We start from the raw sequence: 16,374 nt of genomic DNA on the forward strand, positions 1-16,374 counted from the left end.
ATTTATTATGGCCATTTTACTCATTAGGTTAAGTACTTTCGATATCAGTTTAAAGTTTTTTGATATCTGTAATAGTTACGGAATAATCGCCTGTGCACACTTAACGATTACACCCTGTATATTATCACGCTACGATCAACAGGAGAGGAGCCACGGGGGTGAAACCGCGCGGAGCAGCTAGTATAGAATATAACTAGTAATTAGTTTATTCACATTTTATTTATTTGTATTCATAAATTGTTGGGTTGACCCCGGATAAAACCAGATAAAATATAACCTATGACACTCAGATAACGTTGCTTTCTATTGATAAAATAATTTTCGAATCAGTTCACTAAACCCAGAGATTTCATCTTTCAAAGTCACAAACAGTCGATACACAAACCTCTTTATATTTCATCCTACAAATAATTTTAAATGCGTAATTTAATGAGGATGGATGTCTATATGTTTGTTACTCTTTCACAAAAAATGCTTGACGAATTTAGATTAAACTTTATAATAATATAGATTGTAGGTACATCAAAATAACATATGAGATACAGAAATACTTGATTTCGGCCGCGGTTTCACAGCTAGATACATACTCCATTTATATCTTTTATTTGTGTACTAGCTTTCCGCCCGCGGCTTCGCCCGCTTTGTGTAAAACATAATAAATTATATACTAAAACCTTCCTCTTGAATCACTCTATCTATTTAAAAAAACCGCATCAAAATCCGTTGCGTAGTTTTAAAGATTAAGCATACAAAGGGACATAGGGAAATAGGACCAGAGAAACCGACTTTGTTTTATACTATGTAGTGAAGAGCAATAAAGAATAATCTATCTATTTAGTTAGCACACAAACGCCACGCCATGAAACGTTCCAAAACAGCCAATTAAAGTCTAGGCACCAAATTGAATCATGACACGTGTATAATAAGCACTAAGTGGCTCAATATCAACTATTATTATACATGTATAGTATACAATGTTTGATGCGTGAAACGAGTTGATTATTTTATTGTTGTTTCAATTATTTTGAGAAGTAATTATTTCTGTTAGGAAATATGTAAATAAAAAGTTATTTATTTTTTACAAATTCCAGTTGTTGACTTTATTATGCATTGGCGGCTGCGGCGGCTTGGACACTTTTTTTTACTTTACTTCTTCAACTACACATCTTTTAACATATATACGCAATAAGTATACCCCTGGATCGAAATTATTTTATACTAGCTTTCCGCCCGCGGCTTCGCCCACGTTTTCAAAGAAAAACCCGTTCCCGTAGGATTTCCGGGATAAAACCTATCCTATGTCCTTTCTCGAGTATCAAAGTATCTCTATACCAAATTTCATGCAAACTGGTTCAGTAGTTAAGGCGTGATTGAGTAACAGACAGACAGACAGAGTTACTTTCGCATTTATAATATTAGTATGGATTGTAAAAAATACACCATACAATTTCTTTGAACTTTAAGTAATACATGCTCATTCAACATACTAAATAATCACCATCCACACTGAACAATATCTAACAAACACTTCCACAAATCCTGACCAGTTCCATAACCATCCACCACCTTCCAGAACCTTCCAGAGCCTACCAGAACCTTCCACAACCTTCCAGAACCTTCCACAACCTTCCACAACCTTCCAGAACCTTCCAGAACCTTCCACAACCTTCCAGAACCTTCCAGAACATTCCAGAACTCACCAGCACTATATATAGCAGCGGTTGCAGCAGTCCACGCGGCAACTTGCCGTGCGCTCGGCACCAACTTCAATATCACAACTCCAGAGGTGATGATGCCCAGACCCATCACCAGAATGCCGCCAAGACCTGGAAATGTGACGTTGTTTTACTTGTTGTTATCAGCTGTTATATTTTTTCTTTATTTTTTCAAGGATTCGTTTAAAGGTATTTCCATAATTACTGAAAATTACATAAAACCTCAAAAAAGTCCACGTAACTTTAACCAGATTCATGTGACCACAGCTTACATAGAAGTAGGATTCCTTAGACCTACAAAAATGATTGTCCTGTGAGTTTTTCAATAAAACTTGATGTACTAAGATTTAAGGTAGAGTAGATGATCAGCGTTGCCTAAAGTTGGACACTTTATTTATTTCTAATCGATTCGAACTTTCATAAAGTGGTTAGGTTTCCGTAATCACTGTACCGAAGAGGCGAATGGGCGAGCGTTAGACCAAGAAATAATTTTACCACCGATCTATGTATAAAAGTTTCACTTAAGCATAGTATAAAGAGAGACATACAGACAGCCTCTGCATTTTATGTACAATTTATCATAAATTTAAATAGATTTTTTAAATAATGTTAACAATAATTTAAATGTTCTAAGTCCTGTTTATGTTAAAAGTCATCTTAATAATATCTGCTATAATATTACCGTTAGCAGTTAACTTCTTGGGAAGAAATATTTATATCTCTTCTTTAGGTTTTTTTTTATCCTTGCCTTTTTTTCTACCACCTACCATTGTCATTTTAGTAAGCTTGTCACCTTTTGCCCAGGTTGCCTGGAAGAGATCACTTCTAAGTGATAAGGCCGCCTAATAAACTATACTGTTTTGTTTTGTATACTTAATATAATATGCAATAAGTTTTCTATGTATATTGAAGAATAATAAATAAATAATAAATCTCTACAGGACAAATTAACATTTGTAATGGCTTTGTTTATGAGAAAAAATAATGAAAGAACTAAATATTCACCCCAATAATACATATTGAAATAACTACTCTACAAAGTATATTATTTTTAATCTTACTTTTTATTAAAAATAATCAATTCAGTAAAGAGTTATTCTGGCAGGTGAATTATAAAAACATTATATAGTGGATACGGTTGAAACCTTGACCAACAGAGCGTTATAAAATAATAACTTGATACCACGATTATTCACATGAAGATATAAATTTTATTTTCACTATCAATCTATTGCACAAACAAGTAATATTTATTCTAAGTGCAAAATTTTTTGTATACACCATGTACATACAGGGTGTACCAAAAAGTAGTGATGAACGGAAGCTGAGAGGTAGAGGACCTAGAGGGCTATCCGAATCACCCCCATGTATGTTATGCGATTTTTCGTATTTTCGGAGTTATGACGATTTTTTCAATTTTTCACCTATCGCCGAGTACGATGATATTTTCACTCATGCTGATGTCAATGATTGCGGAAGATGCTTGATTTTTTTTGTGTGCTAAGCTGAAAGATAGGCCAATTCAGTATGGTAACATTTACTATCGTTAGATCTTTGAATGGAATAAAAAAAAGAATTAAATGGCAAGAAAGATAAAATTACCCAGTATGTTCACCACTTCAAGGGCCCGTAAAAAAATAAAATCACATAAAAAAAGTTTTCCGTTTGACTTTTAAAAACTTGCTCTATCTATCAGATAGCTACCCTGAAAATTTCATTTTATTATTCAGAAGGCTTCAATCGAAAAATTTAAATCTAAATGTGGTAAGTGCAAAAATTGAATTAACATGATGATCATTAAAACCAATAAATAGGTGTTTAATTACCAGAAATTTTTAAAATAACCCCGCTGTTGCTCAATGCAAGTGCGACATCACCGTAAAAAGTTGTCTTTTAAATGCCTGAATGCCCTTTTATCATTTTTAATGGATTCTTCTGCTACTATGAATTTCCGGGTTATTTCGTCCAAATATTTGAAGTGCAAGCGAGAGCGCGGAACGAGCGACAAAGAAGCATAATCGGACGTTGTCACGTTTTTTTTTTTTTTTTTAAAGGCACCTGTCATCACAGGGTGTTCGCGCCACCTCTGCATTATAGTCCAGAGACATTTTTTGCATTTATTTATTTTTTGCACGAATAACATTAAAATACAATAAAAATCCATACTAATATTATAAATGCGAAAGTAACTCTGTCTGTCTGTCTGTCTGTTACTCAATCACGCCTAAACTACTGAACCAATTTGCATGAAATTTGGTGTGGAGATATTATGGTACCTGAGAAAGGACATAGGCTACTTTTTATTGCGAAATATGTACCACGGGCGAAGCCGGGGCGGACCGCTAGTACAATATAAATTTTAAAACAGACGTTGTCACGTTCAACTATCGTCAGTAAACCGACTTTACAGACATCCAATTTTTTTATCATCATAATCCCCATAGTACCTCACCCGAGACAAGGTTGGCATCATGCGTGGGCAGCCGGAACTGCTTCTCCAAGTATTTCGGCAGGAACGAGTAGACTCCGCTGATGGGCATCAAGTGCAGCACGGAGCTGGCCGTTCGCCACATTAGGATGTCGTTCGTGAGCTGCCGTTTGATTGTTGCGAAGAAATCTGCAAGAGAGGAGTCGGTAGCAGAATGTTTGAAATCTGGAAAAGCTGTTGTCTGTTTTGCAATAGAGGATTGGTAGCAGAATACAATCTACAATAGAGGGTTGATAGAGATATAGACAATATGGGAGAAATGGAAAAAGTGTAAATGCTGCCAGGTATTTTTATTAGATAATCGTCTACTCGTACATCAAGAGGTTAAAAGTCTCATAATTATTGCGTAATACAAAAACCACCTGAATTTATTGTATTTTATTATAATAAAGTTCCAAGAATAAAATTTCACAATAACCTTTTTTTTTAAATCCGGTCAAAATAATACAGATCAATATTGTCGACCGAATTCTATAATAAGTCAAAAGTAAATATATGTCCAGTAATACCTACCTTTAAACAAGGGTTCATTCTTCTCTTTGCTCTTCTTGATTGGCAGCGGCACGGGACTCTGTCTTATTTGTCGCGGGAAACAGAACATCAGCCCTGAGAGAAGCACTATGAAGCCGGCTATGAATACCATTCCTATAACAAACAAAATATTATTAAAATATCTCCACAAAACTCCCCATTGTATGTAATGTCAACGTATTTAACAACACATTCAAATATTGCGGCCAAATTCATGAACTTTCAAACTGTTTAAACATCCGTATTGCAGAAGTTCCGAGAAAGCATATCATTTTAAATTCTGCAAACAATGTAACTTTTTGCATGCATTACTTCGTAATTACGTGTAAAGAGTGAATCATATTAAACCAAGTTAAAAACGCTAAATATACTTCAAGTATAACTATGATAATGTTTTCGCACGTATGAAGACTAATTAAAACAATTTAGGTCATCCACCCCTAAAAGATGATATTACACACATTAATGCGGAGATAACAGAAGATAAAACCTTACAATAACAAGCGATGTGGGTGTCTGTTCATTACATGCCAAAACTATCAATCAGCGTTCTCAAGGTAACACCACAATGGAAGGTACTCGAAAAATCCGACACGCAACATAATAATTACCTTATACATACAAATCATTAAAGTACACCTGGGGTAAGCAATAAATCGCATAGTCTTCCCACTTGCTATCGCGAGTTGATTTTACCCATTAATCAACACGCCTCGACGCACTTAACATGTTTATATGTATCGGGCTTAACTATTACCATAAATTGAATGATACTAATGAATCCAGTACACCAAATACAGAACGCTTATTATTCCTGCAAACACGAGCAAAAAATCTATACGTGAGCAAAAACGAGAAGGAGCAAATAAAGAGCAAAGCACACATACATTGTTTAATCGAAAATGGCTATGGAATACAGCAATTATTACAATTATCATATTAACGATCGATTCAGGGCCAAAAATATCAATGACTCAATGACGAATCGTAAACTTCACGTACACAAATCAGATTAAGGCGATACTAATAACCTTCTAATGCAATTATTCGTGATATTTTTCTTACCGAAACAACTATTAATAGTTGCCAAGTAAAAGCTAGCGCAGAAAAAACAAATAAAGAAACTGATATTGATATAAAAATAATATAAAATAATACTAATGTTTTCATCAGCTGTCGACAGCAAATAAAAAAACTGCATATTTTTAATTACTTATGAGACGTCTTATTGAATGTCGTAAAATACACATGGAAATACTTCGAGACACACAAGTCATTTAAGTAAACAAAGAAATTCAACGTTAATTTTCTTTATTGCGGGCAATTCGTATGCAAATGCGAATTCTCCGAGGGCACATCCCCATAATTACAAAACAAAAAGCTCATAATGAGCCAAAATGTATCCTGATACATCAAAACAGACCACATCGACTCAGCTCGAAGGCCAGCCGGTGGAGTCAAGGCCGTTCACTAGACATAGGTAAGTCCGAAGATTTAAATTGTTCGCATTAACAAATAGAACGCGGACCTGTTGAATATTTAGAAACTTCATCCAGACAGTAACCTCTTGACATAGAGCGAGGTCACTCGACCGGTTTAAAAGTAAAAGTGCTCGCGTGTCCACCCACTAAATGCTCATTACGGCTGGCGATGGCATAATTGTCGACAACGAGGCGCGCAGCCTTGGCCGTGACCGTGTGGATAGAACGCTTATTTTAGTCGTGGTGACGTGCCGTGATGTAACACATTATATAACACAAAACGTGCGTCCGTGACGATGTGAGCCGAGAAAAAGCGAAAGCTGAGAGAAAATTGCATCGCGTTGCTGCCGCCGAGCAGCTGATTTCAATTCGCCTATCTTTGCACAACATTGCAAACATTATAAATCATTTGCGTTCGAACAACTTTTGAAAATAAGAGTGAAACTTTATGCTAAATTAGTATTAACAACTTGCGGTCCGCCCCGGCTTCGCCCGTGGTACATGTTTACGGTTTCCCTACATAAGAACCATCCTCGTACTTCAAGGAATATAATAAAATAAAAACCGGCCAAGTGCGAGTCGGGCTCGCGCACAAAGGGTTCCGTAGCAGCAAATATAATAAATTACAGTTAAATCAACCTATCTCAAAAACTATAAGAGATACTTTGATCAAACCAAAAATCGTTGAAAGAGTTAATTAGCATGCATCACCTCTATTTTTTTTAGAATTTTATACCCCGTAGTTATAAAAATAGAGGGGGGGGGACATACTTTTTACGACTTTGAGAGCTGATATCTCAAAAACCGTTCACTTTAAGAAAAATGTTTTTTAGAAAACTTTATATCATTTTAAAAGACCTTTCCATTGATACCCCACACGGGTATGTACATCGAAAAAAAAAATTTCATCCCTCAGTTACATGTATGGGGGGCCCCACCCCCAATTCTTTTTTTTACTATTTAGTGTCATATTTTTGTAGCGGTTCATACAACACATATTCCCATCAAATTTCATCACTGTAGTACTTATAGTTTCCGAGTAAATCGGCTGTGACAGACGGACAGACGGACAGACGGACAGACGGACATGACGAAACTATAAGGGTTCCGTTTTTGCCATTTTGGCTACGGAACCCTAAAAAGAATTATCGAAATCGGTTCAGCCGTTCTCGAGTTATGCGCTTACCAACACATTTTGCGATTCATTTTTATATTAACAATAATTTACACTGAACCGATAAACAGAGTTGGACACGCTAAAATATTATTGCCGATAAAGGATATGAATGGAATTTATAACTGTCACTTCTATCTGAGTGCATAAAGACTACATGTTTGATAACATAAAAGCATGTAATAAAATCAACTAGAAAACATACCGATTCAGAGAAGTCAGTAAATATTTGAGTAAACTAGATAGCATCAACATACGTTAACTGGTTTTCCTTTCTCTACTATAAAGCAAACGTGAAGAAATCTAAATCACGGTGCACGTTAAGTTAAGGATAATAATTTTAAATTCAACGTGCCTTACAATGTATAAAGGGAATAGTAAAGCCGGTAGCGAATATCCATAAAACGAGTATTAAAATTCAGTCTCCATCGATGAACTTATAACTGAAACAATAAGGAAATACGCGGAACCATTCGACAATTTGCGAATCCAAACTATTGCTAGTCGAGGCACGCTCTGCGCAAATTTCTACTTGAGCATAATTGTAAAACCAGAGGACTGCAAACTCTGCCCAGTGCGTAATAAAGATGTCATTGTTAACCAGCGCTGCAATATCACTTCGTCATACGCATTCAATTAGTATGTAAGTCACGACGGTGCTTTCTTCGTGGATTTTGCGCGCAAATCCGAGCCAATGGTTGTGTAACGGTAGCTGACAGTTCCGCGATGTGTGTATGGAGGAATTCCAGCTCCCACACCGTAGAGGATGTTTCAATGGGAACATTATACCGGTACAGTTCGCTGGAAGACTGAACGTTTACCAATAACAATAAATATGTCCGTTGCCGGATGAACTTTGAACGAAGTCACGTAAGGGAACAGACATTATGGGGTACAAGATTTAACACTCAAGTAACTCAGGTTAAATATTAAGCATTTTAAAAGATTGACGACATGCATTAAATAACCAAGGTGAGGCATATTGTTATGTTTTTATTGTTTGTGGGGTCTGCGATTATATTTCTTGGTTTAATAGCTAGAGTATTTATCTTAATAAAAAAACTGACTTACCGAGCCACCAAGCTCCAACCCATCTTGGGTCACTGTATTCATAGCCAGGGTCTTTTAATGGATCGACGTAAACCCTCGTACATAAGGCTCCAAGGAGAAATCCTAGAGCAGGTCCTATTACTCTGATTCCGATTGTGATTGCTGTGAACAAAAGAGAAAAACATTTTATAAGACATTCAAGACAAGGCTTTTTCTTTCAAGCTACTAAAACTCCTTATTATGATTAGTTACAATTGCAAATATTTGTAATAAAATATCTTACCTACTAATATACGTTCTAATACAGTAACTACGAATATACCTAATCCTGAATTGGAGGCTTTGAAATTCGAGACGAAGACGCTTCAATGAAACGCAGCACGTAACTTGCATGTTAGAATTAAATTATTTCATGGAAATCCTACTGGAGCCGGCGATGCACTTAACATTAACGATTTTAATGAGGGAGCCGAGACATTCATTATGAATAATTGATATGAACACAAGCTCGACTGCGATCCGTTTCAATAAAGCTAAGAAAGATTGAAGTCTCATTACAGTTCATTCAACTAGACGGCAATCAGAGGCAACAATGAAGATGTCACACGGACAACACAGACATATTGTGTAACTTGCATAACAAAAGAAAAACAATGCAGACAAGATGAAATTGATCTGAGAACTATCTCCATATAACTGTTGCAGTATTTAAGGTTTTTGTCACAATATTTCAGTCAGAACAATCAAATTCAAACAAGATAAATGATAATACGAACTAACACACGAGTTACAAGCAACCGGGTGATTGACCGAAAAACAATCAGGTACTTAAGTTCCAAACGCAATCATTCGGAGAAATCGTCAGTATCGCTTGCCAAAAAAATGCACTGACTGCATTTTGGCCCGCCCGCCTCACGATGAAGAGAATATAAAACATATTCCTATTATCATCATACGCTTCGGTAATAAATAATGATACTCGTGAGCGTTTTCGAAAATGTGCGCCAAGCGGCTTGTTGCAACTTTTATTATCTTTTAAGTGCCCTCTGCGTGCCGTAATACTTCGTTATCTACGAAACGCATCCGCGCTATTACAGGCTGTATTTCTTTTAATTATGAATTAATCTCGCCTGAACTGTTTTTATCTGATAAATGCGTGTGCATCTGTATAACAGTTCTTACCGGTTTCCAAACGTAATTAACTTGGAGCACTGTATTCCCGAATTAAAACTATTGGACGGTCAAAAATGACTAATTGCGTAATTAAAATTATTTGCAACTCGTTTAAAGCTTCACGCGACATTAATTCCGTTATTAATTTTTTGTACCTACTCAAATTTAAAATATAAATTCCTGCATTCTCGTTGGTTTTATGTGTCTTTTATGAATCGCAGCTGCAATGTAATCAGCTACTACTTGTTGACGAGATTAACACTACTCATAGTTATGTTCATAGCGCCAAAGAGCATCAATATTCTAATACTTTATTCTCACAGTTTTCATTATCCACTAAAAATTCACACCCACCTATCTCGAAACGAATCCTTTCTTACCCGCATAGAGCATCTACGCTACAAAAAACACGTTCACAAATTTGTTTACATGTAAACAATGGCGGCCACATGTTCTGATTGGCGTAAAGAAAGTCCTGTTTTTGTACACTAGCTAGAGACGTGACGCGATTGCATGATACGTGCATGTGTGTGAGATGCACTCTTGGTACCTTTGTTCTTTGACAATTTTTATATTTGAATATAGTTTTATTTAGAAATCGTTTTAAAGCGATAGAACCGCCAACTTATACGGTGTTAATTTCTTATTTTTGTTTGTGTGTAAATTGTATCTGTGCATTATGCAATAGTGTTTTTTTTTTCGTATAAAATGCTTACGTAATAATATTTCTCTACTATGTTACTCGGGGTTGAGGATCTAGCTTCTTTGAGATGGGTGTAGTTTCAAAAATTTGGTCTTTGTAGTATAATTAGTGTATGTTTTTTATTAGCTTTCCCTTATATCAATTACTAGCGGTCCGCCCCGGCTTCGCCCGTGGTACATGTTTACGTTTTCTCTACATAAGAACCATCCTCGTACTTCAAGGAATATAATAAAAAAAGAATTATTGAAATCGGTTCAGCCGTTCTCGAGTTATGCGCTTACCAACACATTTTGCGATTCATTTTTATATATAAGAATATCAATCGATGCCGTTTGTTTGCTTTTTTTCAGTTCTTATGACTTTTTTCCCTAATTCATGTGGTTTATAAACTTTCACTATTTCAACCATTTCCCATTCAAGGCATTTACAAGGGTTTGCACTACATTTAATTTAAGCATTGCATAATATTTATCACTTGGTATTTAATCCTAAACGGTTGTTAATTAAGTGCGATGCAATTTAGATAATAGTTTTTAGGGCAGAACCTAGAAACACAAAAGCGGTAAGTGCGCACAATAATTTATATAATAAGGTTACTCTAGCTCTTTACGATAACCCTGTTATGTCAGTTTTGTCATTCAAGTATTATTTGATACATACTATATCTGGGTATTATGTGGTTACACAGACGATTTCTGATCAAAACTTCACCAACATATAATAATCGGGATTTCTAGATTTGATTATTTCAGGTTATCTGCGAAAATAACCTGTAACGCGTAATAACATAATTTAAGTGGTATATCATATTGAGTTTGAGGCTTCAAAAATATAATTGTTTATTCAATACTGTCTACACGGCATGAATTTAATGAAAAGTACTTATATTTATTTTTTACATAATAGATAATTTTTTCTGATTTCTCAAACGCTTAGGTGCCTATATTAATCAAACTTCAACCCAAAATCTAACTTTAACACTAACCAAAAGCTATATCCCGCTAACCATTGAAACAAAACCAACAACAATTAAACCACGACTAGATTACAACTGCAGATAATTTTAATACATCGTATAAATTTTATTAATGCTCACAACCGGAACAAATAACATGTATAATAATAATTAATATACATGGTTACAAAAAAAAACTTAAAAAAATATATTTATTTATTCTTCATTGTATATAGGTACAATAATGAAAACAAAACCAAATAAGAGATATATAATGGGCCGCCTTATGGCTATAAGCCATTTCTACCAGGCAACCGCCCGTCGGACGTATTTTATTGCCACCGATCCTTGTACAAAGTTTTAATTAAATCTGTCCGGTTAAAATGGGTCAAAATCTACTCTAAAGGAATCAGTTACCTACAAAAATAGTGGTGAAATAAATAAAAGCATGTTAAAAATAAACATATTGATATAATTTTCTATTCATTGAATGCAAATGGATGAATCCAAACAACAAAAGACCTCCCCTTTGACATACGAACACTTCTATAAATAAATAAAAACTAATCGAATTCGAGACGTAAATATTTCAACTATTTACCTACTGTTTGTTTTGTTTGTCAATTAATATTTAAATGGAAAACGTGTAAAGCCGGCTACTCACGTACCTGCCGCAGAGGCAATATTGGAACAATCTCGGTTGCACGGCAGTCGAAGCAATTTCAGCTGTTCTCTCAATTGCCCCTGCTTGCCTACACACATCAATTAAGGAGCTAATTAAGGGTGCAATTCCAATATTGCCCCAGCTTAAGTAGGATTAAGAGCCATTTATACATATTGTAATTAGTGATGATATATTTTTGGTATTTGATGAACTCTATCAGGGCTCTATCATTAAAAATGTCGCAATTTTATAAATTTCACAGTGTTAGAAAAATTCCGTATTTTTTGTTTTCGAAAAATTACAGTTAAACCGTTTACCGTACAAACTTGTAACAAATTACCCATACCACAGAAAATATAATACTATACCTACTAGAAACTATACATACATAAGTATAATAAATTAGAATAGTCAATAGCAAGGAAAATTACACGTAATAATTAATCACTATAATTACTCAAGCATTTGAAAGTTTAATGAATGTATTGCCAAATGTAAATATTGGCTAGGCTTGCGGTCAATGAACTGAATAACGAATTTTCTGAAAAATGAGTAATAAAAAACCAAACGAAATCGGGTTAAAACATTCGTTCTAAGAATTTGTTTATTAAGCTTTACAAAAGTACGAAAAATTGGAAATATTATTCATTACGATTTTATAATTTACTAGCGATCCACCCCGGCTTCGCCCGTGGTACATATTTATGTTTTCTCTACATAAGAACCATCCTGGTACTTCAAGGAATATAATAAAAAAAGAATTATCGAAATCGGTCCACCCGTTCTCGAGTTATGCGCTTACCAACACATTTTGCGATTCATTTTTATATATAAGAAGACTAGCGGTCCGCCCCGGCTTCGCCCGTGGTACATATTTACGTTTTCTCTACGTAAAAACCATCCTCGTACTTCAAGGAATATAATAAAAAAAGAATTATCGAAATCGGTTCAGCCGTTCTCGAGTTATGCGCTTACCAACACATTTTGCGATTCATTTTTATATATAAGAAGATTGATGAATGAATGATTGAATGATGCATTGAGCCATCTTGAGGTAAATGCTACAATTACATTGTAACAATTTAACAAAGTATCACATATCTTTTGATAAGTAATCTAATCGATCCATTTGTAACTGACCTACGTCAACAGCGCCAATATTTATCGAGCAACGATCATAGTCCATCACTTTGCTTTCGATGTTTCAACAAACTTTCTTATTTATGGAAACATCTGGAATTACACTGGATAATACCTACCTATGATATAACCGCTTACCTCTTATCCCGGTTTCGTCAGTAAAATGAAGCTTTCCATTCGTAACATTTTAATATCAGTCAAGTAGCTTTTGTGTTGATAAACAAACAACTAAAGAACAAATCTACCCTAAGTTTAGATCTAAATCCATACTAATATTATAAATGCGAAAGTAACTCTGTCTGTCTGTCTGTTACTCAATCACGCCTAAACTACTGAACCAATTTGCATGAAATTTGGTATGGAGATATTTTGATACCTGAGAAAGGACATAGGCTACTTTTTATTGCGAAATATGTACCACGGGCGAAGCCGGGGCGGACCGCTAGTTAGAAATAAATCGATAATTAAACATCCCATGTTTTCACAAACATTTTGTCTAATGGAATATCAACCTCTTTAAATCTACACTAAAACAATCAAATTGACGATTAAAAACAACTGTTTTACATTAGACAAAACATACAATAAGCAAGCCCTTGCTCTATATATTTGGAAATTTCTCCGAAATACGTAAATAGACTTCTTCTATAGTCTCGCGTTCCCAATCCAATGTGGAGCAGTGAAGATAGATATTTGTATACATTCAGTAATGGGCTTTCGTTTATAAACACATCATTGAGAATAATTATTAAAATAACGGCCGCATAACCTGAAAAAGATTTTCATTACTATATTTCATTAAATTATAAAACGAGTGATCGTATTAATTTATTAATTAGTCTCCCTGCGTATGGACTCAAACATTTATTTTTTCAATTAGACTTCTTTTAGAAGCACTTTTGAATTGTCATTACATATTTTTAACATTTACCACCGATTCGCAAAGCAGATGATTCGATGATCATTTGGATGTTCTTAATAAAACAAAGAAAATCAAAAATTACTAAATAATACCGAAGTTGCTCACCAGAGTTCATCGAAACCCGAAAATATGTGCGAAATTTTAACGAGCATCCTCTTACCGTTAACGTTGAGATAAATTTCAGAGAAATTGTATGCGTCAACAGGAAAAATATAGTGAAAAGGCTAGACTAAGGTAGTATGCGATAATCTGCTTTAATGTTATCGTAATGTTCATTAATGTTTTCATAACATTTTAATTGCACTAAGACCATAGTAAATATTGTTTTATGAATAAGAAGGGTCTTTTGTAGAGACTATAATTCTAAAAAGTAAAACATGAATTCAATTAAAAATTTTAAAACGTTCTTTAAAGAGAGTGTGGTGAAAAAGTGATATAATTTTTAACAGCAAACCTATTGTCGCGAATTGTCCAGCATCTGATACTAACCCCCTTAAATCACATACATAATTTTTATACACATTTAATTAAATAAAAATAACCTATGACACAACGCATCCAAGTACCAGGACATCATAACTCCCGAGGAGGAGTATGAAAAATGTCAGACGACTTAACAAGCTGAAGTGGCGACGAGACGTCCCGTCCCAGTGACACAGATGCACAACTGAAATAGCACACATGCACATACATCCATACATGCATATGCACATGCACATGGCACATTTCGTAAACGCACGCGCGCTAACTACAATTGCATGGTTGCATAATTGTTATGTTCAATTCAGCGCCTATCTCGTCGTGAAACCCAGTAATTGATGACATCCGATCGTGATTGGGTATCCATTGTAGGCACCGCTCTGTATGTTCAATATGTTTATTGCAAAAAGAGCATAGTAGCTTGGGAATACTGGCATCGTTGTTGTGTGTGATGAAAGACCCTGCTACTGCTGCAGCCTGTATCTAAGTCTAAATTCCATACATTTCTTCTCTTTGGACAGTAAGTGTGTTTAACAAAAATTGGTAAATGTAAACGAATAGTTTACAGTACGTAGGATATAATAAAGTATCAAGTAAAGGAATGATAACTTGTTACATTTTAGACTGTTACAAAAATTTACATTCCATGACTCCATTCGCACTGATCCTCCGCAGACCGCAGTATAGAACAGTAAGTACCTACAACATCAGAAAAACATTTTCAATGTTCGCGACGAAACGTTTACAATTCCTAAGTAAGTATACGAGCAAGCTAAACCTGCCAAATGGAGATTTCCACATGGCGATTCGCTTCGAATCGCAAGTAGCCATACAAGTATACGAATAGATCCTCTTAATTGTAGTTGAAATTAAAGATGTAGGGCATATTGCACAAAGTGACCGCAGGCGATTAACTTACACGTGTCATAATAAGCGATTTCGTGTTTAAAGTGGACATACCAACAGATACCGAACAATTAAGATTATAGGCTCTATAATTTTCTACAGAAATTTGCGCGTTCCAACAATATGTATCTTATTGTAAGGGAAGAGAGTACAATGTTGAATTGCGATGTTAATTGCGTTATTTTTTGTTTAAATTACCATAGTCGCAAAAAGAAAACATAGTGACGTGATTAGAAGACGTTAAATGTAATTAATATCAAATCTAGCGAATTTATTTTCCTACTTAACAAAATTTAGAGGAAATAATTAACATCAATTAAGGTTAGCGCACGTGGAATGGAGCAAATTAATTTCATATTGAGGATAAATTTTAGGAAATTTAACCAAGAATTGACTACCTCCCAAGTTCAAAAGCAATGCATCAGATAGATTTTAAGTTTGCCAGTAGCATTCATAACTAAAAATTAAGTCTTATTACTTACTTTAATGAAAAAATTCTATTTATGAAAAAGTTATGAAATGCAAGATTGAAAAAGTCTTCAATTAAAGATTCAAGACTTTTTCAAACATATTACAGTACAAATAATTTAAAAGGCTTTATAAGCTAATAATTATTTTAACAACCTACCTAACAATGTACCTACTACATAAAATCATGCCGATATCCTTACGATATCGCAAATAGATCCTTTCCCGCTATTACAACGGGTTAATACATCCATAAATAAAAATTTTATGTCCCAAAGAAATTTATTTTAAGGGCATAAAATTATTCATAGGTAGTTTTATTAACATTCGTGCATAAAACTGGGTGGATTTTATTTTTTGTAACGTAAACCTCGTCAGGCTATAATTTTACATCGTTATTGTAGACAAAACAAGACATTGTATGATTTGTATGCAATATCAATTTAAAAATGAACAATATTTTTTTTTCAAAAGCTAATAACGTGTTAATCTTTGATTGCCTTAAGTAATAAGTCTGCACTTTA

The 16,374-nt window shown here is 34.6% G+C and overlaps 1 protein-coding gene across 4 annotated transcripts in view; it reads right to left on the reverse strand.

The window, feature by feature from the left end:
- Nucleotides 1–16,374, reverse strand: part of LOC149907477 (solute carrier organic anion transporter family member 74D-like) — a 63,526-nt gene that overhangs the window by 9,299 nt on the left and 37,853 nt on the right. For all 4 annotated transcript variants that reach the window (XM_090102469.1, XM_090102468.1, XM_090102470.1 and 1 more), the window contains exons 3-6: nucleotides 8,461–8,601; nucleotides 4,717–4,848; nucleotides 4,168–4,332; nucleotides 1,701–1,826 (exon numbers count right to left, since the gene is read on the reverse strand). In XM_090102469.1, the coding sequence (XP_089958595.1) occupies nucleotides 1,701–1,826; nucleotides 4,168–4,332; nucleotides 4,717–4,848; nucleotides 8,461–8,601 (564 nt within the window). The remainder of the gene's footprint in view (nucleotides 1–1,700; nucleotides 1,827–4,167; nucleotides 4,333–4,716; nucleotides 4,849–8,460; nucleotides 8,602–16,374) is intronic.

Source organism: Colias eurytheme, chromosome 6, assembly GCF_061535395.1.
Source record: "Colias eurytheme isolate Ceu_HAF_F1 chromosome 6, ilColEury1 Martin Lab GWU primary, whole genome shotgun sequence".
In the NCBI taxonomy this organism is placed as follows: Eukaryota; Metazoa; Arthropoda; class Insecta; order Lepidoptera; family Pieridae; genus Colias; species Colias eurytheme.